At 48.1% G+C, this 21,825-nt stretch overlaps 2 protein-coding genes across 2 annotated transcripts in view; one reads left to right on the top strand and one right to left on the bottom strand.

The window, feature by feature from the left end:
• Positions 1-1,801, bottom strand: part of ODF3L1 (outer dense fiber of sperm tails 3 like 1) — a 48,088-nt gene extending 46,287 nt beyond the window's left edge. The window contains 1 exon segment of the mRNA XM_029910742.1: positions 1,535-1,801. Within this exon segment, the coding sequence (XP_029766602.1) occupies positions 1,535-1,801 (267 nt within the window).
• A 12,588-nt stretch (positions 1,802-14,389) lies between these two features.
• Positions 14,390-21,825, top strand: part of CSPG4 (chondroitin sulfate proteoglycan 4) — a 77,697-nt gene continuing 70,261 nt past the window's right edge. The window contains exon 1 of the mRNA XM_024205393.2: positions 14,390-14,551. Coding sequence (XP_024061161.2) covers positions 14,464-14,551 — 88 coding nt within the window. The 5' untranslated portion in view covers positions 14,390-14,463. The remainder of the gene's footprint in view (positions 14,552-21,825) is intronic.

The following is a 21,825-nucleotide window of genomic DNA, read 5'->3' as shown; positions in this document are numbered from 1 at the left end:
CACCTGTATCCTTTGTCGACGAAGGTATGCTGCCACGACAGCCATACATTTGGTGAACACTCTCGGAGCTGCGGACAAGCCGAAGGGAAGGACGGCAAATTGGTAGTGCACATTGTTTACTACAAATCGAAGGAAGCGTCTGTGCGGGGGGGAGATTGCTATATGAAAATATGCGTCCTTCATGTCGAGGGCGGCGTACCAGTCTCCAGGATCCAGGGAAGGGATGATGGTCCCCAAGGAGACCATGCAGAACTTCAACTTTACTATGAATTTGTTGAGTCCGCGTAAGTCTAAAATGGGTCGCAGACCCCCTTTTGCTTTGGGGATCAGGAAGTAGCGGGAGTAAAACCCCCTACCCCTTAACTCTGGGGCAACCTCCTCTATGGCCCCCATAGAGAGGAGCCCAAAAACCTCCTGTGTAAGGAGATGCTCGTGAGAAGGGTCCCTGAAGAGGGACGGGGAGGGGGCGTGGGAGGGGGGGAACGAAGAAAACTGGAGAGCGTATCCCCTCCCCACCGTGCGAAGGACCCAACAGTCCGAGGTTATAAGGGACCAAGCACGGTGGAAACGGGAGAGGTGATCTCGAAAGAAAGGAAATGGATCCTGGGTAGTGGCTGGCACGCCGTCCTCGAGCGCACCTTCAAAAATTTTGCCTAGGTCCTGAAGGTGGTCTAGGAGGGCCTTGGTTCTGACCGGGTTGGGGGCCGGTTGACCTCCGTCTACCACCTGTCCCCGCCTTCTGGGGACGTCCTGTCTTGGACGAGGAGGAGGAGGAGGGTAGAACCTTTGTGGCTGGGGCCTAAAGGGCCTGTGCTGGGGTCCTGGGACATGCATCCCCAGGGAGCGCATGATGGTTCTGGAGTCCTTGAGGCTCTGCAACCGAGAGTCCGTCTTGTCCGAGAACAACCCCTGCCCCTCGAACGGCAGATCTTGCAGGGTCTGCTGCAGTTCTGGCGGTAACCCCGAAACCTGGAGCCAGGAGACGCGGCTATCCCAGACGCTAGTGTCTCATGGCTATCCCAGACGCTAGTGTCCTGGCGGCAGAGTCCGCTATGTCCAGGGAGGCCTGCAAGGAGGTCCTAGCCACCTTTTTACCTTCCTCCACTAGGGCCCCGAACTCTTCCCTCGAGTCCTGGGGGACCAACTCTTTAAATTTACCCATGGAATTCCATGAGTTGTAATTGTACCTACTCAAGAGCGCCTGTTGGTTCGCAGCTCTGAGCTGCAGACCCCCCGCTGAGTAAACCTTGCGCCCAAAAATATCGAAGCGTTTGCCGTCCTTCGATTGGGGCGCTGCCGCCTGCTGACCATGACGCTCTCTTGCGTTCACTGAGGAGACTACCAGTGAACACGGCGGAGGGTGTGTATAGAGGTACTCATGGTCTTTAGAGGGGACAAAGTACTTCCTCTCTACACCTCTGGCAGTGGGAGGGATGGAGGCCGGGGTTTGCCATATGGCATTAGCGTTAGCCTGGATTGTCCGAATGATGGGCAACGCCACCCTGGTTGGGGCATCAGCTGAGAGGATGCTCACCACCGGGTCCTCCACCTCCACTATCTCCTCAGCCTGTAGGTCCATGTTCCATGCCACCCTACGCAACAAGTCTTGGTGGGCACGGAGGTCCATTGGAGGTGGGCCTGAGGATGTTGTACCCGCCACCGCCTCATCTAGGGAGGATGAGGAGGACGCCTCAGGGGGTAAAGGATCCATATGAGGGTCCGGCTCCAAGGGTCCCTGATGTGCAGGATCCCCTGCATCAGGGTCTGGGGCCTGCGTGGGAGTCGGCACTGGAGCCTCCATGCCCCCTGGGGCAGGACGGGAGATGGTGGCCTCAGGAACCCTGGGCTCAGAGTGTGCCAAGCGAGAGGCCGCTGGTGGAGCCCCTTGGGCTTGGTGATATGCCCATGGGGTCCAGAAAGACCAATGTGCAGGGTCCTGTCTAAGGTCCTCTGCCCCCTCCTGCCAATGACCCAAGTCGTCTGCCGCCTGACCCTGAGCAGGGTATGCTGATCGGGAAGCTCCTTCCGATGAGCGAGACACCGATCTTGAGGGCCAGGGCGGTGCCGAGCGTGGTTGCAGGGGCTCGTCCTGGTACGGTGCCAAGCGGTGCCGGTCCACAGGCGAGCGGTCTCTGCGCGGTGCCGGTGAGCAGTACCGGGATCGAGATCGGTGCCGATGGCCATGCCAGTACCAGGATCTAGATCTGGATCGTGAAGACGAAGACCGTCTGTAGACTCGGTGCCGGGAGCGGCCTCGCGAATGGGAGCGGCGCTCATACCGGTGCCGGGAACTGCGTCTGGACTCCGACCGGTACCGATGCTCAGGTCGGCGCAGAGAAGTAGACCGGTGCCAGGAGGAAGATCTGGGCCGCGAGTACAACCGGCGCCGAGATGAAGATCAGTGCCGGGACTGCAAGCGGCGTTGGGACCTGCTCCGAGACCGGGAGCGGTGCCGCGAGTCCACGCTCGGAGATGGCGGGCGTATCAGGGCAGGCTTGCCCCTTGATTGCACCGTGCGAAGGGGATGCAGTGCCGCGGGCTGAGACGGCGCCGGCTCCGTGAGGGCGATGAGGTCTTTCGCCGTTGCAAAAGTCTCCGGTGTAGAAGGGAGACAGGGCTCAACCATAGGACGAGGCGGTGAGCCAGTCCGCACCAGACTCAATGGCCCTACACCCGGTGCCGGAGTCAACGGTGTTGATGATGCCTGTACCCTCTGGCGCTCCGAAGCCGGACGCGGCTCTACCACCGGTGCGGGGGGAGCCAGTGCTTGCTGGACGGAAGCGTCCTGGGTCTTGCGGGGTCTTTTATGTCCCGGAGACAGGGAACGGCACCGAGGGGCTTGCGGCGGACGCGGTGCCGAAGGAGGACGGTGCCGTGGGGCCTTATCCGCGTCTGCTTGCAGTGCAGTACCGGAGGGTGCCGCTGGGGCGCTGTGCACCGAGGCGCTTGGTGCTGGAACTTGGCGCGCCAAAGGAGGATCTGGGCTAAGTGCCGCCTCCATAAGGAGCTGCTTAAGTCTAAAGTCCCGCTCCTTTTTGGTCCTGGGCCTGAAAGCCTTGCAGATCTTACACTTGTCCGTCTGGTGAGACTCCCCTAAACACTTCAGACAAGAGTCGTGAGGGTCTCCCGTTGGCATAGGCTTAGCACAGATCGCGCACGGCTTAAAGCCAGGAGCCTTGGGCATGAGCCCGGCTGCGCGCCGGGGGGAAAAGGGGGGATAATAGCCCCCTTAACCCCCGCTAACTATTTATAACAACTCTACAAACTAATAACAACAAACTACTAATCTAAAGAATATAACCAACAACTATCTACAAGAACTAACGAGTAAAGCTAGGGAGAGTGGAGAACATCTATGCCACACTCCACAGTTCCAACGACCGTCACGGGCGGTAAGAAGGAACTGAGGGGGTGCTGGGTCGGCTGGGGTATATATCCAGCGCCATGAAGGCGCCACTCCAGGGGGCTCCACAGCCGACCCACCGGGTGTTGCTAGGGTAGAAAATTCTCCGACGATCGTGCACGTAGCGCGCACAAAACCTAATTGGAATCGATATGAGCAAGCACTCGAAGAAGAACAGCCGATGACGCGATCAAAAGGAAAATGCTGAAAGGAGGGAGGTCAGGCCAGTGGACATGGCTGGTTACTCAGTCATGTCCAGGGCTATCTGTGACCCACTGAAAGAGAACAGAATAGGATGAGGATACTTCCCAAATGCCAAGGAACGAGATGTGATAAAATGGCAACGGACAGCCAGAAGGATGCTGCAGAACTCCTGTTTATTGTGCCCCACAAGGGAACCAGGAGGAGACGCAGAAACAGCAGAAAAGCCCTGGGAAGAGCTGATCTTTCTGATGCCACGTATGAATAGAGAAAGATGAAAGCTGAAGCTGCAGGCCAAGTGGTGCCATTGGCTGAGAGAGGAGGGTTTGGGATTTCTGGGGCACCAGAACGCCTCACTTGCTGCGATGAGAAGCAGACGTTTGGATTAGGGTCTCCACCTGAGCAGATAGACCCTGGGGTCGAGAAGTTCCAGGGCTTATTAGGCACACTTTAGCTTTCTCTTAGCTAAAATCTGCCCTGAGCATCCAGTCTGAATAATGCTAAAGAAGCCAGCAATGTTCTGTAGCAAAGGGTCAGTAAAAGGGATATTAAAGGGGTAGTAAATGCACCTCAGCTTCTCTGCACAGATAGAAGGAATGTGGGAAGTAAGCTCACTGGAGCTGGAAGTGATAGCAAAGTACGGGGCGTGTGGCCTAGCAGATGTTCCTGACATTGGGAGAGGTGGGTGTGCCAGACAGACTGTTAGTCCTGATGAGTGCAAAACATACCCAGGAGAGTCAGAAAGGGAAGGAGAGGTGAAGGGGTGGCTCTCTGGAGCTACATTGGGCCTGGCCTTGTGAAGGTACACAAGATGATGTATGGAATGTAAGGAGCCTTTTCCCACCTTGCGGTCCTTGACAGGGGCCAGATCTTTGCTCGTCTTTATGCTCTCTTAGCACAAGGAGCCACAAAGAGACAGTTATCAAGAGAAATCAGCAGCAGGCAGTGGACCTGGGATCTCCTGCACCAAAGCACAGGCCTCTACTCTTTTATCTCAAGTGGTAACTCTGTTTTCCAGTAGTAGTAATAGGCTCTTCTCCTCTCTGTGGAGAGGAGGCCAGGACACATTTAGCCAGCCTGTTACACAAAAATAAAGATAGAGAGAGATGGAATCAAGATGGGGTGAGATGGAATAGCCCAGCCACTAAGTTGTTTTTTTACATCAGTCTTTAAACAAAGAAAATAAAGGAAAAGGCTGAGGACAAGTAGGAGGTAAAGTAATGCAGACCTTGTCAATAGAGCTTCAGATAAAAAGCAGGAAAGGGAACAGTTGATAAAATTGACTCTGTACAAACCGGGAGGCCTGGTTATTATGTAACCCAGGGATTTAATAGAATTAGCTAATGAATTTACTGAACCACTGGGACTTACTCAAAAAAAGTCATGAAGAACGAGGCATAGACCAGATTTATTTAATGTCTTTATTAATGATCTGGAAGCAAGAGTAAACAACCCCTTGATTAAATTCTCAGATGATACTAAGTTGGAAGGTGTTGCGAGCACTCCCAAAGACAGGGAAATTGCACAAAGGGTCCTAACGAAGTTAGCAATAAACTGAATGAGATTGAACAGTGAAAAACATCTGGGTGGAAACAATCTGAAATACAGCTATTCAATGGGAAGGAGACCACTGGAAGGTGGCAATGCTATGCAAGATCTAGGAGCGATAACGGGAAGCAAGGGGAACATGAGCTTCCCAGGAGATACAGTAGCAAAGACTGCCAATGCAGTTTGAGGTGTATATCCAGAGGCATCACATCGCTGGCCAAGGGAGCAGTTGCCTTAGAATACCGGTGAGGCTACAGCTACAATGATCCTTCCTCTTCTGTGGGCTTGTCATATCTCCTATCTGCTCCCTCCACATTCTATATTTTGCTGCTGGCAATATGCTCTCCCACTGCTCTGACTGAGCATGCCTCGGAACTGCAGTGGCTCCTAATCCCCTGTTGCATCAGAGTCAAGCTGCTTGTCCTTACATTCAAGGCTCTTCACATCTCTGCCTCTTATCTGCCTTCCTCCATCTCCTCCCACATCCCTGCCTATTCCCTGTGCTGCACCCAAGATGAGCAAAGGAAAATTTACCATAAATCAAAATGGCTGAGGTCTGAGGAATAGCCTCCAAGGGGAAGTGGTAAAAGCTCCATTGTCGGATCCGTTTCAAAACAAAAGATGAGATGAGCCACATACCTGCATCTAAACTTTCCCTTAGGTCGGGGATGTTTGGATCTGGGGCTCTTGTTTGGGTCCATCTCTGTTTAAAATGTGACTGGATGAAGCTCCAGAGTGTAATCATGATGCAGAAAATATGAAGCCTATTAATAACAATAACATTAGAGACATCCAGACATTAGACATAGGCCAAAATCTTGGTTAAACTTAGGCCTACACCTTAAAACACGTCAAACAGCAAATGCAGTTTCTGTGTGTCACACAGACGAGATATCGACAGAGTTACTGCCGCAGCCAACTAGCCCGGCTTCACCACAAGCTTTTGCTAAATTGGGAAGTAACTTTCTGTTACCTTTTTCTTCTATTTTATACATTTGTAATGGAAATACAGTAGATCAGGCTAGACTATTTGATATCATATCACCAGGTATAGTATTATTACTAAATAAAGAAAACTGAAAGGTGTCAATTCAGATTTAAGAAACTAGACCAGACAATTAAAGCTATTTAAATTCGGTAACAGACTCCTTCAGTTTGAGGAAGTTTCATTGCCTTGGCAACCTGACCACAAAAGTACTTCAGATACTGTAGTTCAAACCATGCTGTCTATTTTAAATAGGAATGTGATAAATGAGAGATATATAACTCATCTTTAATAAAGATATATACAATGTATTCGTTTTATATTAAAGAACCTAATACAGTCAAATGATATGTTGAGAAGCCAATGTGAAATGTAAATCTTTAAACTTTGACAAGGTTACTGGCCTAGTGAATGGGGGGAAGCAGTAGATGTTTTATATCTTGATTTTAATAAGGCTTTTGACATAGTCCCACATGACATTCTCATAAAAAAACCTAAGGAAATATGGTCTAGATTAAATTATTATAAAGTGGGTGCACAACTGGTTGAAACACCGTATTTAAAGAATAGTTATCAATGGTTTGCTGTCAAATTGGGACGATGTATCTAGTGGGGCTCCACAGGTATCAGTCCTGGGTATGGTACTATTCAATATATTAATTACTTAGATAGCGGACTGGAGAGTATGCTTGGAAACTTTGTTGACGACACCAAGCTGGGAAGGGTTGCAGCAGTTTGGAGGACAGCACTAGAATTCAAAATGACCTTAACAATTTGGAGAATTGGTCTGAAATCAAAAAGATGAAATTCAATAAATGCATTTCCTTCATTTAGGACAGGTCCATCAATGGCTATTAGCCAAGATGATCAGGGATGCAACCCCACACTCTGAGTGTCAAACGCCTCTAATGGCCAGAAGCTGGGAGTGGACGACAGGGGATGGATTGCTCAATAACTGCCCTTTACTGTTCATTCCATCTCAAGCATCTGGCATAGGCCACTGTTGGAAGACAGGATACTGGGTTAGATGGATCATTGGTCTGACCGAGTAAGGCCTTTCTCATGTTTTTATGTTCTTACATAGGAAAGAAAAATCAAATGCACAACTACAAAAGGGAAAATAATTGGCTATTTGGTTGTACTGCTGAAAAGGATCTGGGGGGTTTAGTGGATCACAAATTGAATATGAGTCAATAATGTGACACAGTTGCAAAAAGTCTAACATCATTCTGGGGTGTATTAACAGAGGGGTCATACTGAAGACACAGGAGGTAATTGTCCCACTCTTCTCAGCACAGGTGAGGCCTCAGCTGGAGTACTGTGTCCTCACTTTAGGATATGGACAAATTGGAGAGAGTCCAGAGGAGAGCAACAAAAATGCTAAAAAGTTTAGAAAACCTGAGCTATGAGGAAAGGTTAGAAAAACTGGGCATGTTTAGTCTTGAGAAACGAAGACTGAGGGGGACCTGCTAACAGTCTTCAGATATGTTAAGGGCTGATATAAAGAGGACAGTGGTCAATTGTTCTCCATGTTCACTGAAGGTAGGACAAGAAGTAATGGCTTAATTTGCAGCAAGGGAGATTTAGGTTAGATATTTGGGAAAAGTTTTAAATTATACTGGCAGTTAAGCTCTGGAATAGACTTCCAAGGGAGGTTGTGGAATCCCATTGTTGGAAGTTTTTAAGAACAGGTTGGACAAACACCTGTCAGGGATGGTCTAGGTTTACTTGGTCTGCCTCAGCGCAGGGGACTGAATGTGATGACCTCTCAAGGTCCATTCCAACTCTACATTTCTATAATTCCATTATATGAATCAACCAAAACATGATAAGATCTAAATGACTATCCAAAATTCTCTCTGTGCAACTGCCAATCAGTTGGCAGTTTCACAGAGAGAGTTTTGCATATTAATTGATCCCACTAACCTTGTCACTGAGATGTAGGAAATAATCAAGTACCGGTACAGAGGCATGTGCTGCTGTTTTATTTCAATAATTGTTATAGTCCATTGGTGATGGACCAAACAAATGAGTCAAATGACTTTATATTGCTGCATGATGAACTACTAAACAAGGACAGAACCATCCAGAAATGTAAAGAAACTTTACATAAAGACTCTGTCCTAACTTCAAAATGGATATTTCTGCAGAAAGATTTTTAAAAAGTGCCAGTGGAATGTTACCTCAAGGGGAAGAAGGCAACGCTTCAAAGGAAAACTCTAGAAATGGTAAGGAAAAAGAAAATAAGAAAGGAAAGCCCCTTTTCCCAAAGCTGCAGACTCGACTCTCTCCTGTGTCTATCACCAGTGGATATTACCCTCCCTCCTGTATAGTGTAGAATCAAATAAAGAGAAAACAAGACAATCAAGTATAAACAAGGTGAGTGTATTAAGGGTAAAAGGTACAGACTGGGGAGAATGGGGGAGAAATGCAAGAATAATACAGTAAAACAGCAAAACCATGAATCAGTAAAACAGTGAATCAGTGACTAACTCTGAGAGCTTGAAGCTCAGACCCATAAACCCTCCCGTGGGATTCTACAAAACAATAAATAATACCCCAACACAGAAATCTTTTTCCTATTGCTCTGATGTAGCAGATGTCACGTACAGGCGTGATGCCCAGGACCTACAACTCTTGGACTGATTTAGAGTCCTTGAGGAGGAACACTGGGGAGTCCAGACGACTGATGGTTCTCGTCTCTGGCGAGGAGACCCTCTCGGATGATGGACACCAGGAAATGCAGGATATAGAAATGACGATGACAGGACTCCTCTTCCTCAAACATACTACGGGACAGATGTTGTTCTTTGATCTCAGCTCTGGAGCTCTGTGAAGACCCGACCGTGTACGATCTGTCGCTGGAATGGACGGCCCCGCGCAGGCGCTGAACAAGTCCTTATAAAGCCTTTTTGGCGGGAAGAGTTCTGAGGTGATGGAACGCTTCTGAGGTGATGGAACACTGAGGGCTGGTCTTGGCGGGAAAAACCGGTTCTAACTGGTTTGAGCTAGAATCTTTGTGGTAAACAAGTCCCCTTTCAAAGATGGAGTTCAAAGTCAGAGTTCATATACTCCATTTTGAATTTCAGTTTAAAGTCAGTGATTCACTTCAGTATTTTAAAAACATCTTATTAATAGCTAATAGAAACAGTACATTTCATCTAACAGGAAAGAGCATGGAGTCATGCAAAGTTGGCCAAAGGAACACACCACAGAGAGGCCCAAGAAAGCTCACTTGCAGGAGTAGGTGCTGACCAGAGCTAAACCAGCTGGCGTTCAATGTATGGCCCAACATTTCTTAAACAAACTGGTATGGCATAAGATGTTTTGCGCAAAATATACTGGCATTTTCCCAGATCAAGTTTCAAGAAGTAATAAAGGAGATGCCTCATTTTCTTGTTGGATGGTGAGAGAGGACACAGCTTGTACCTGCATAGGTCACTGCCTGACTGGCCCACTGCCAAGAAGAGGAACTGGACCATGCCGCCCATCAGAAAAATGTATAAAACACCCTGTGTTGTTCAACAAGTTGCTCCCTGAAGCCAAAACATCTAGATGAGAAAGACTGTGAGCAGGATTGTCATTGCCTGGCCAGTGAGAGCGCCCCCTGACTGATAACAACTAAAGTTTTGTTGCTGATAAGAACTCTGTCAACCCTTTCTGATAAAATCTTATCTAGGGAGATTGCTGCGAAATCTGGAAAGAGAATAGGAATACAGTTGTCATAATGCCTTGAGGAAATCATCTCAAGGAACTCAATAGATCAAGAAACCAGCCATTGCAACTGTGGAGCTGAGCTGGAGAACCCACCATTATGCCAGTGTGACAGGTTCGGTCACAGAGACCCCCCTGGGACTGTCAGGGTTCCCTCCCCACTCTGAACTTTAGGGTACAGATGTGGGGTCCTGCATGAAGATCCCCTAAGCTTATTTCTACCAGCTTAGGTTAAAAACTCCCCAAGGCACAAATCCTTCCTTGTACCTTGGATTAGGTAACGCTGCCACCACCAAGTGATTTAAACAAACATTTAGGGAGGGCCACTTGGAGCCCTACCTTCCCCAAATATCCCCCCAAGCCCCTACACCCGTGGGCAGGCTTGAGAATAATATCCTCACCAATTGGTACAGGTGAGCACAGACCCAAACCCTTGGATCTTAAAACAATGGAAAAATCAATCAGGTTCTTAAAAGAAGAATTTTTATTAAAGAAAAGGTAAAAGAATCACCTCTGTAAAATCGGGATGGTAAGTATTTTACAGAATAACAAAAGACTCAAGAACATAGAGGATCCCCCTTTAAGGCAAAACCTTAAAGTTACAAATCCAGAGATAAACCTCCCTCTAGACAAGGAAAATCACAAGCCAAAATAAAAGTAAGCTAACGCATTCCCTTATTATTACTTACTAATTCTAATTGAGTTGGATTGCTTGCCTTCTTGATCTGTCTCCGGCAAGCACACAGAACAGACAGACAAAGCATTTCCCCCCACCCCCCAGATTTGAAAGTATCTTGTCCCCTTATTGGTCCTTTTGGTCAGGTGTCAGCTAGGTTACCTGAGCTTCTTAACCCTTTACAGGTAAAAGAGGAATTAACCCTTTACAGGGTAAAGAGGGATTTTATGCTACCCTTAGCTATATGTTTATGACAGGGACTGTTACCTGATGTGCTGAAATTACCTCTTACCTGATGTCTTGAGACTCCAGAACCCTGCCTTATTGAGCCAGACACACTAGTTTGCTGCAACACAGACCCAGGTCTGAATCACGGCCCCAAAGCTGCATGTTTTAACTGAAAACCACTCAGCAGGTTACCTATCTCCAGCACCCAGACATCCAGTTCCCAATGGGATCCAAACCCCAAATAAATCCATTTTACTATGTATAAAGCTTATACAGGGTAAACTCATAAATTGTCCGCCCTCTATATCACTGATAGAGAGATATGCACAGTTGTTTGTTCCCCCAGGCATTAATCACTTACTCGGGATTAATGAATAAACAAAAGTGATTTTATTAAGTATAAAAAGTACGATTTAAGTGGTTTCAAGAAATAACAGACAAAACAAAGTAAGTTACCAAGCAAAATAAAACAAAACATGCAAGTCTAAGCCTAATACATTTAAGAAACTGAATACAGGTAAATCTCACCCTCAGAGATGTTCCAATAAGCTTCTTTCACAGACTAGACTACTTCTTAGTCTGGGCCCAATCCTTTCCCCGGTACAGTTCTTGTTAGTTCCAGCTCAGGTGGTAAACTAGGGGATTTCTCATGACTGGCCCCCCCTTTGTTCTGTTTCAACCCCCTTTTATAGCTTTGGCACAAGGCGGGAATCCTTTGTCTCTCTCTGGGTTCCCAACCCTCCTTTTAAATGGAAAAGCACCAGGTTTAAGATGGATTCCAGGACCAGGTGACATGGTTGCATGTCCTGTGTGACCCCAAGCCTCCATTCTTTCCGGCCTGACTCACATGAACACAGGAAGGCTTACAAGTAAACAGAGCCATTTACAACCAATTGTCCTGGTTAATGGGAGCCATCAAGATTCCCAACCACCATTAATGGCCCACACTTTTCATAATTACAATAGGATTTTAGAGTAATACTTCATATTTCTAGCTTCAAATACAAGAATGATACATTCATACAAATAGGATGAACACACTCAGTAGTTTATAAGCTTTGTAATGATACCTCACAAGAGACCTTTTGAATAAAGGATATTCCAGTTACATTATATTTACACTCATAAGCATATTTCCATAAACATATGGAGTGCAACGTCACAGCCAGTTCGAACTGATAAGCAGCAACATGACTTTTATCCATGTATTTTTTTACCCAAATGACAACTTGGTTATGTTAAGCTAACTGCTTCTCAGAAACTACACACCTGAGTTAAAACCCTCAGAACGACTCACATGTATGTTGTGTGCTTATATTTCACTAACAAGTTTAATCTTAGTTGTCTAGAAGTTACGCTAAATCAATAGGTAATTGAAAGCACTGAGGTGGGAGAAACTCATTACCAAAGCCTCATACTATTTGTAAGAGGAAACTGTGCTTCCCGTTAGCAAAAGTTACTGCGAGAACCCTGAGTATTTCAAATGACAGACTAAAAATCACATTCTGTGGTCAAGAGAACCGATGACAGCTTCTTAGACAAAAAGAGGAAGAAGCTTTGAACTGGCTTGTAAGCTACCAATTTTACCACTACTTGAAACTTTGCTTAAAGTGGCATGAGAGTTTACAGCACAAAATTATCATCTATCTATTGTATTTTGGGTTTAGAGTGTGATAGTCTTGCATGTATAAGTGGCAACATTTGGCTATTAGTATCACCTGGGCAAGGTCATACTAAAGGTCCCATCAACTGAATTGACATTCTTTGTTAATTAACTTGTCTCAGTTTCTAAATCCTACTATAGAATTGTTTCGGCTAAGCTGCCATAATAGTCCCTTCATTCTCTTCGCAGATAAGTTTGACTGGAGATAAGGATCTATATTTAAGGATCCATAGTTCCATGTTGATACCAAAATCACCTGCCCAGACGAGCACAGAACTAGGATAAAATTTTGCCTTTGTAACAAGATTGTGATTAGAGCTTGACTTAATTGAACTGATTTATTATCTCTTAAAATTATAACATCCCATGTTGTGTTCAATTATTTTTTTAATATTGTGAACACTATCATCTAACCAACTTTATTTTGCTTTCTGTAATTGCTTGTTTGCTATTTTGACTAATAAAACTGATAAATGTATAATAATTCTCCAGGCTGTCCTTTAGTTTAGGAATACAGATCCAAAGGACAGTGAGAAACACACAACTGGTTAAATGATTTAAAACAATGTGTGTTTTATAACGTATCTTTCTCAGAAGGGTCATAGCATAGGGAACAATCCTGCCATGGAAACCAAAGAATAGATTGGATGATCTAATAGGTCCTATCCACCGTGAATTTCTATTGTTGGGCTACCAGAACCTGAAGTGAAGCCAAGACACTGTGATCCACTATCTGAGCTCCGAATAAGGCACACATTGCTTCCAGCAAAGGAGAAACATAAATATGTTTTACAAAAGCCTTTCATCCTTTCACCTCTCCCACCCCCACACATGCAATCAGCAAGGAGCACAGTGTCCCAGCTCACCATGCGGGGGGTCATCTCCTCAGAGTTAGAGGGGGAAGGAGATTCAGTGAGGTGATGGCACACACGCTCCTCAGTGCTTTATTTGTCAGATAAATAAAGTCTTCTGTCTCCAAGGGCTATGGATGGCCACACCCACATCTCCACCATCTAAAATTCCCTGCTAGCTTAGTGGAGCTTCACTGGAAAAAGCCATTTTGTTTGCAATCCCACCGTTCCTTGCAACCCCACCCAGACTCTAGAAACCTCGCCCAGATTGGTTGGGATTGAAGCCTGATGGCTACTGGGAATTGCGGCAAACTCTTCTCCTAACAGCAGCTAAGCCGGTCAGCCAAGATACTGCAGAACTGGGCAGACATAGGCCAAGAAACAGAATGCTCTGTGAGGCCTCCGTTTATACATGATTTTTAATTGAGCCATCAGCCTATGAGACCAATTGGAGCCTTTGTGAACTGGGTAGTCCTCTACCCATGCTGGAGAAACCCCCCACAGAAGGTTTTGCTTTTAGGACCCACCAGGCCTCAGATGGCTTTTCTGGCCAAGCTGGGAGTTGGCACATGGATACTGCCCTTGGGCCTCTTCTTATTTATCCATATCTGAATTTTGGATGCATATTCCAGCTCCCAGTATTAGCCTCCATACATAGGCCTGCTCCTGGGAGATTCAGACTCTCAGTAGCTGCCAACGCCAGTGCTGTCAGACAATATAGCTCCCACCAGCTCTGAGAAAACCTGGAAAGACCCTGCCGCTGAAACAACCCAACACTCACGGGAACACCCTACTCCTCTCTCAGCTGACACCAGCAACCATACGGCGGTGAGACATCATCCTCACCAGCCTCAGGCCTGGGCAGCCCAAAACAGCCATGGAGAGAAAGGGAACCCCTCCGGTGCAAGGAACAAGGAACTATTCAGAGCATGGGGGAGATGCAGCCTTGAGGCACTAGCCCTTTAAGAAGGGGAACCTACTTGTAATCTGAGAGGGGCCTGTTTTAACCCAGTCTGATTTGTGACTGGTGGAGAAAATTCAAAAGTCCCTCCCTCAGCAGCAGTTTATTAAATATAGTAGTAGCAGAACCCTCAATTGAAAACAGATAGGCTCTGTCCGTGGCTGTGCCTCCTGCTCCTTCCCCTCTCTCGCTGCGTGAGGAATGCTAACGGCTGGTCCACTCTAGGTTACATCATGGGGTCCAGCAATCTTCCCACAGCACTGCTGCTGCTCCAGCTCACCCTGCAGATGCAGCTCCTCCACGCAGGACCAGAGTCTGGAGGTAAGTTCCCCCATGCAAAGTCACTTGCTGCTGGTTAGAGCCCGACTTTTTGGGAGATGACAGGGAAAACATGGTCAATGCCAGAGAGAGCCATGGGGCACAGAGCAGAGAAAAATCAATGGGGAGAGGTGAGAGAGAGTGTACTGGAGAAAGATTAGCCCTCAAATCCTGTCTGTTCAATGTTGGGACTGCAGCTGCAGGGAGAAAAAGAAGGGAATGAACTCGATGGGGATTCATCTCAAAGCCCAGACAGTCCAAATACTGGGACAGCAGCTGCAGGGAGCAAATAAGGAGACTGGTTTCAGGGCCAGCTCTCTGCATCCCAGCCCAGAAGCATCAGGGGGATGGAAGTACAGATTTCAAGGCAATTAACCATCGGTTTCAGACAGTCCAGCACTGGGGTCAGGGATTCAGTAGGGTCCATTGCAGAGTGATGAGATCTCAGCCCCACGCTGCATGTGCCTAGGCTCAAGGAGACACACTGCTAGTTTTAAAACAGGATTTCCCTATGAGGCAGGTTGTGCTGTAAGCTCCCTTCTGTCGGGGAATGTGATTCCATCAAGTGTTCAGTAGGGCAGTGGTTCTCAACCAGGGGTACATGTACCTCTGGGGGTACGCAGAGACCAGGGGTCTTCCAGGGGGTACATCAACTCATCTAGATATTTGCCTAGTTTTACAACAGACTACATAAAAAGCACTAGCGAAGTCAGTACAAACTAAAATGTCAAACAGACAATGACTTGTTTATACTGCTGTATATACTATACACCGAAATGTAAGTACACTATTTATATTCCAATTGATTTATTTTATAATAATATGGTAAAAATGAGAAAGGAAGCAATTTTTCACTAATAGTGTGCTGTGACACTTTTGTATTTTTATGTCTGATTTTGTAAGCAAGTGGTTTTTAAGTGAGGTGAAACTGGGGGTACATAAGACAAATCAGACTCCTGAAACGGGTACAGTAGTCTGGAAAGATATCAATCCCATGTGTATCTGACCTTCACCACTGGAATTGGTAGTTTTGTCTTGGGGGTGGCTGAGCTGGGCTCGGTTTACTTCTCCCATTGCTGTTAGCAGGGCTGGAACTCCGGAAGGATGAGGGAATGAATGGGAGAAATCAAAGTGAGTGCTGTCCCTGCTCTGTGATTTTGTGGTATTGGCACTGTGCCGCAGGGATGGAGCATCTGTGCATCCAATATATCTCCCTAAAGAGGGCAGAGCCTGGGAGCAACAGACCTAGCCCTCTGTCCATGTGTGGGCTTTGAGTTAGAACTGTAATGCTGTGCAGAGTCAAGTTTTCAACCTTCTCTCATCCAAAGTACAGTGGATGGCTTACTATCATCAGTAACAGATGGAGGACATGCTGCTTATGCACTTGTGTTTCACCTCCTGGACTCCACCTTGTCTGGCCTGTGGTCTTCATCTTTCTCCCTAATAGGTGCTCAGATACCATTGTGATGGGCACCAGTACACAACCCTAGGAAAATAGATGGTTTATAGCTACGCTGCAGGCATTTATATACACACTGTGTGGTTTTCTCCAGCTGAATATTCAGGTGCAAACTCCAGCCTCCAGAGAAATCAGCAGCCCGGCTGTCACGGGTAACTCAATATCTTCTCCCCCTTATAAATGGGTGTGTGAGGTTGAGGTGCATTAGTAGGACCAGGGAAATAGAAAGGTGCCACCACATCAGATCTGTTCTGTGCAGTAGGAGGCACAGCAAGTAACAGTACAGAGTGAGGGCTTGATCTCTGTCCCAGCTAGGAGCGGACGCAGCAGGGCCTGGAACAGATACACACACATGGAATGAACCAGTCTCTGTTCAGCCAGTGAGGGTTACTGCTGGGCACAGGATAGGCGGGAACGCAGAGCATTGATTTATAATTAGTTTCCCTCATGTACTGGCCAGGTTTTACCACACAGCACTTGGCAGATCTTTGAGCTGTGGGTACTCCCTGCTCCAGCGTCTTGCGACTGAAATTCCACTGTCCTTCTCTTTGTCTTTTCTCCTTCAGCCGTATCCCTCATATCTGCCAGGACAGTCATAAATCTGGGAAATAGGCACCTCACCCAATTCAGACTAAGGGTGATACTGACATGCTGGCCTCGTCCATTTCTGGCCTGGCCTGCTAGGCCAGCCTGGCAGCTGCTCCTCCTCCAGAAATACAGCCCTTGTTGAACATCTCCAGGCCTTTCTCTTTTGACTCCACCACAACCATGCCCTGCCTTTCTGCTTCCCACTCCATGCAAAAGGGGGACATGCTTAGGGATGCTTTCATCACCTCATCTCCTTGAGGTTGGCCACACTAGTCACAAGGCATTGTTTCTCTCCCTAATTGGATGACTGAACTTTTACCCAGGAGGGTCCTGAATAACCCATATTCCACTAAGTGGTGCTAGCTGATATACATGAGGGTCCCAGTCAGCATTGGCCAGGTTTGTGGCATCATCTATTTTATAGCCACTGGACTGGGTGCAATCAGTTAGCAGTGCCTCCAACTCTCATGGGGACATATAGGCCATGGATGCCTGCCCCTGAGGACAATTCCAATACCCTCGATAGTGCTCTGTGCAGTCACGGACCCAGGCAGGAGACAAGCAATGAGAAGTTTTAGCACGAGGGAGTGAGGGTAGGCGATGATGCTTATAATCAAAAGGGATAAAAAGAGGTAGTATTTTATAAAGCAAACAAAAAATTAACCATTTCTCTGATTAGCAACTCCCCAGTGCCTCGCTAGCCACTCGTATCAGATCCCTGAGGGCTCCAACCAGGACCCGAATAGTCTTGCCAGAACAGTTCTGAGAGCTCTGCTCTGGGCCCAGAAATGGCAGACGGGTGTGGGAGAAAGGTGCAGGTAATGGACAAGGAAGAGCCTTAGACAGCTGCTGGGATCCGGCAAGCTGAGTGCTGCTTATAAACCTGTGGCCCAGCTCAGTGATCCTCTGCTGAAGCCTGGGTGTACGAGACCTGGACAAAGCCAATCCAGCCCCCAAGCTGTCCTGGGTCTCTGAACTCACTGACAAACTAGGCAATGGCTGCAGGAGCATCTGCAGGAACATCTCCCGGGGCACTCCACAAAAGCAGCCACAGCGCTAATTGGGGTCAGCTGAGCTGCTCAGCTGAGGTGTCTCAGGAACAGGTGCCGATGGCAGCCAGTCCACTGAACCAGTGCTCTTGGTCTGAGAAGTGACTCCTTCTGTCTTCCAGCATGCATAGGCATAGCTTCCACAGCCAGGGCTAGGGGGGTCAGGTTCAAAGCCTAGCAGGCAATGCGTACTCTGGAGCCCATTGCAGACTTTGCCTTCCCTTCTCTCCCCTCCCAGGGGACAGAGAGCAGCGACTGGAGCTGCTTAGAGCAGTGGTTTTCAAACTGCGGGTCATGACCCAGTACTGGGTCACGGAATGTAACACACTGGGTCGCAGTGGCTCTGGTCAGCACTGCCGACCGGGCCGTTAAATGTCCCATCGGCAGTGCTGCCTGGCTAAGGCAGGCTAGTACCTACCTGTTCTGACACCGCGCTGCGCCCCGGAAGCAGACAGCAGCAGGTACGGCTCCTAGGCGGGGGAGCCACGGGGCTTTGCGCGCTGCCCCTGCCCCGAGCACCAGCTCCACACTCCCATTGGCTAGGAACCGGCCAATGGGAGATGGGGGGGCGGTGCCTGCAGGAGAGAGCCGCACAGCGCTGCTTGTGTGCCTCCGCCTAGGAGTCAGATCTGCTGCTGGGCGCTTCCGGGGTGCAGCGCGGTCCATGGTGCCAGGACAGGCAGGAAGCCTGCCTTAGCACCCTCTGCGCCACTGACCGGGAGCCACCCAAGGTAAGCCTGCGCCCCAATCCTACACCCCAATCCCCTTCCCCAGTCCTGAGCCCCCCCAAACCCGGAGCCCTTTCCTGCACCCCAAACCCCTCACCTCAGAGCCCTGACCCCCTCCTGCACCCCGACCCCCTGCCCCAGCCCTGAGCCCCCCCAAATCTGGAGCCTCCTCATGCACTCCAAACCCCTCATCCCCAGCCCCACCCCAGAGCCTGCACCCCCAGCCCAGAGCCCTGACCCCCTCCTGCACCCCAATCCCCTGCCCCAGCCCAGAGCCCACACCCACACCCTGAACCCCTCATTCCTGGCCCCATCCCTCAGCCCTCACCTCCACACCCGAAACCCTCATCCCCAGCTCCATTGGGTTGTGGGCATCAACAATTTTCTTCAACTGGGTCACCAGAAAAAAAGTTTGAAAACCACTGGCTTAGAGAGTGAGGGGGAGGAGGTGCAGAGGGCTTCCTCTCATCTGCCTCTCCCGCCAAAATCTGTTAGCTCTCCCCTCACCCTTCCTCTCAGCATATTTGCCTCCGGAAAGGGAGGAGAGGGGTAGCAACAGGCTGCAAGAGCCAATATTTCCACTTTGAGGGAACACTTTGTCCTAGTGCAGACAGCCTCACTCCTTAGTCAAGCTCTGCCTGTGCAACGGCTCTTCCCAGGACCAGGATGCGCTCCAAGGGCGGCAGTGAATCATGAGTTTCCAGTGTGAATGCTCACACTCTGGGATTTACAGGCCTTTTTCTGGCTGCTCAGTGGCTGTTTGAACACTCAGAGTAATGAACTGCATGAGCTCATGGGTCAGGGCAAACCAAACTTGGCACTTGCATTCTTAAAGCCATCCATGGCTCAGGTGTTTTATTCGACCAGCTCTTCTTCTTACTGGTTTTCCAATGACTGCCGAGCTGGTCCAGTCATTCCTCCTTCAGCCTTTCTTTAAAGCTGATCCACTCCTTCAGTGGACCCCTCTACCACTCAACCCAGGCAAATCCTCCTCTTCCTCATTTGACAGGGTTTCATATCTCCATCCCAGCTTCAAAGTTTGACTTGTACTCCCTCATCAGCTGGTCCACAAAACTTCAACCACTTTGTCTTCTCTAGGGCTGGTTAGAAAAAGGTAAGTATTTTCCTGTAGGAAAATAAATTGCAAGAAATGAACTTTTTTCTTTTTTTCCCCCAAAAATTTACTGGAATTTTTCTTTTTGTGACAAAAAAATTTTGTACTCAGTTTTCAAAACCCTTGAAAAACTGGGAAATTTAAAAAAAAATGAAATTTTTCCTCAAAAACTTTTGTTTAGAAAACAGACCGTTTTTTTGTCTAAAAACCTTTTGGAATGAAAAATTGCCACCAGCTCTAGCCTTCTGCTTCCCAGTCGTTTTCTTCACCTGAACCTTCCTGATTCAGATTCAAAGGCAACCATGACCTTGACTCATTGTGGATCGGTGTCCTGTTCATTGTGAACTTCCTTGGCATCCAGAGTATCCAAGATGGTTCTTTCCACAGGCCAATGTGCTTCCAGGAGGTGTAAGGATCCATAACTGTCTACTGCACACGATCTTCTTCACGCGCCAAATATTGTAGTGGCTGGCAACATAAGTGGAAAAATTCTTCCTCTTCTGCTTTGTTATTGGGTAAAGTGATCACCTTCCATCTAATTCTGGCTTTTATCCACTGGACAAAGAGCTAACCAGGCAGAGCCACTGCTTATTTCTTTGTCCAAGATGGCTTCAGTGCTCCTTCTGGCACTCACTAGAGATGTTTCATAGTGCGACACGCTTATTGTTTCCAAAGTTTACAGTATCACCAGATTGCTCCACCCAGTCATGCACATACCAGGGATGGTTAGTCAGTGGTTTCTTGCTTCTTCTGCCAAGTGGTGCCAGCTTCAACCTTCCTAGGAGCCTTCCTTATGCACTCACACCAGCTTGTCCCTTTAGTAGGAGAGAATGGGTGTAAGGAGCAGCTGCCTGAGACGGGAAGACTTGAGGGTGCTGGGGTTGGGAGAATGCAGTTTATTACTTACTTGGCTATTCTTGGGCATTTTCCAGCAGTCAATGGGAGGCTGTAGCATGATGGTGACGAAAGAGAAGAGTAGACTGAATTCTTCAACACACAAAGTGCCAGATCTCCAACTGGGCGTATGATCATCAATGGAACTGCGCAGATGCCATTCCAGTCCCAGGGCCCAGCCCTTGGGACCAGCTAAGCTCCATCTGATGCAGGTCCTAAGGGCAGAGAACGAAGGTGGCTTTATGCCACTTTTCCGGCTCTCTGGTGCTGGGGCTAGTTCAGCTCCCAACCAAATCAGGTCAGCCTCAAGGCTGCTCTAACTGACAGCCAATTGCCAATAGCTGAAGGGACCATTCCAGGACCTGGGACATGTCACAGCACAAGGGCAATTCTAGCCACACCCATTTCCCCAGCCATGTCCTTTCCAGACCACCTATACTGGGGGCTGCAACAAGGGGTGGTATAGAGCCAGCTATGCCCGCTCTACACCGCTGGGGTTTCCAGTATGCTGGGGAATCCTCAGATGGCTGGATAAACCAGTCTTACAGCAGGGCTGCCATCACAAGGGGGCATCAGAGGCAAACATCTGGCCCCAAGCCTCAGAATCAAATACTGGTTGGTTGATCCCCTCCCCCCCGTAAACCAGTCCTCCCATCTCTGCACATGTATAGTTTTATGCCCCTAGCATGCATGCTTTGGGCCAGCGTCAGGTGGGTTAAGAAGGGCCCATATTTAGACGGTAGAGGAATGGCCCATGTTTAAACTAGCAAGGAGGGCATCTCTGCTCAGGACCCTGGGCTTTCCGCCCATTTCCAAATGGAAATAGGCATTGCACGTACAAAAAAAACCAACTTGTAAACCTTTGCTCTTAACATAGAACTGTGAAGCTTTAGTAAACTGATTTTTCAGTGGAAGGAGTGCCTCTGCTCTCTGCCAGCTTCTGTCAAGGCCACACATATGCTAAATTCCCCTTTCTCCCATTATCTTCTAGCTGAGCATTTTTAATAAGCACAAACAGGGGGGTAAAACCTTGTAATGAAATGGACTTCCTTAGGATTGCTTTAATGACTATTCACAGTATGCTTCCAGGAGGGAGTGTTGGTAGGGCAGCAGGGGTGGGGCGGTAATGAACAACAGAAGTATCCAGTTAAAATGCCTCCACTGTACCCCCCGCCCCCCAAGCCAGGTCGTACATTTTTTTTCAATTTATGGAGATTTAGGGTCTGACTTTTCAGAAGGCCACATGCCCAGTGGAGAAGCGCCATATTTGATTGTGTGAGCACAAGGCAATTTGCATACAGGCATGCACTGGGGTGGTTGTACATCCCAGCTGGGAGCGTGTAAATGTGCACACCCATTTTGCACATGCACATCTGGAATTTTGGCCCATGATTTTAAAGTTATTGTGCACTATTCCACCCTCAGCGATACCCAGACACCTGTAC

The sequence above is a fragment of the Terrapene carolina genome, unplaced genomic scaffold, assembly GCF_002925995.2.
Source record: "Terrapene carolina triunguis isolate 2854851 unplaced genomic scaffold, T_m_triunguis-2.0 Scaffold67, whole genome shotgun sequence".
NCBI classification, from domain to species: domain Eukaryota; kingdom Metazoa; phylum Chordata; order Testudines; family Emydidae; genus Terrapene; species Terrapene triunguis.
The sequence above is the reverse complement of the archived record's forward strand: the minus strand, read 5'-3'. Positions and strand labels throughout refer to the sequence as shown.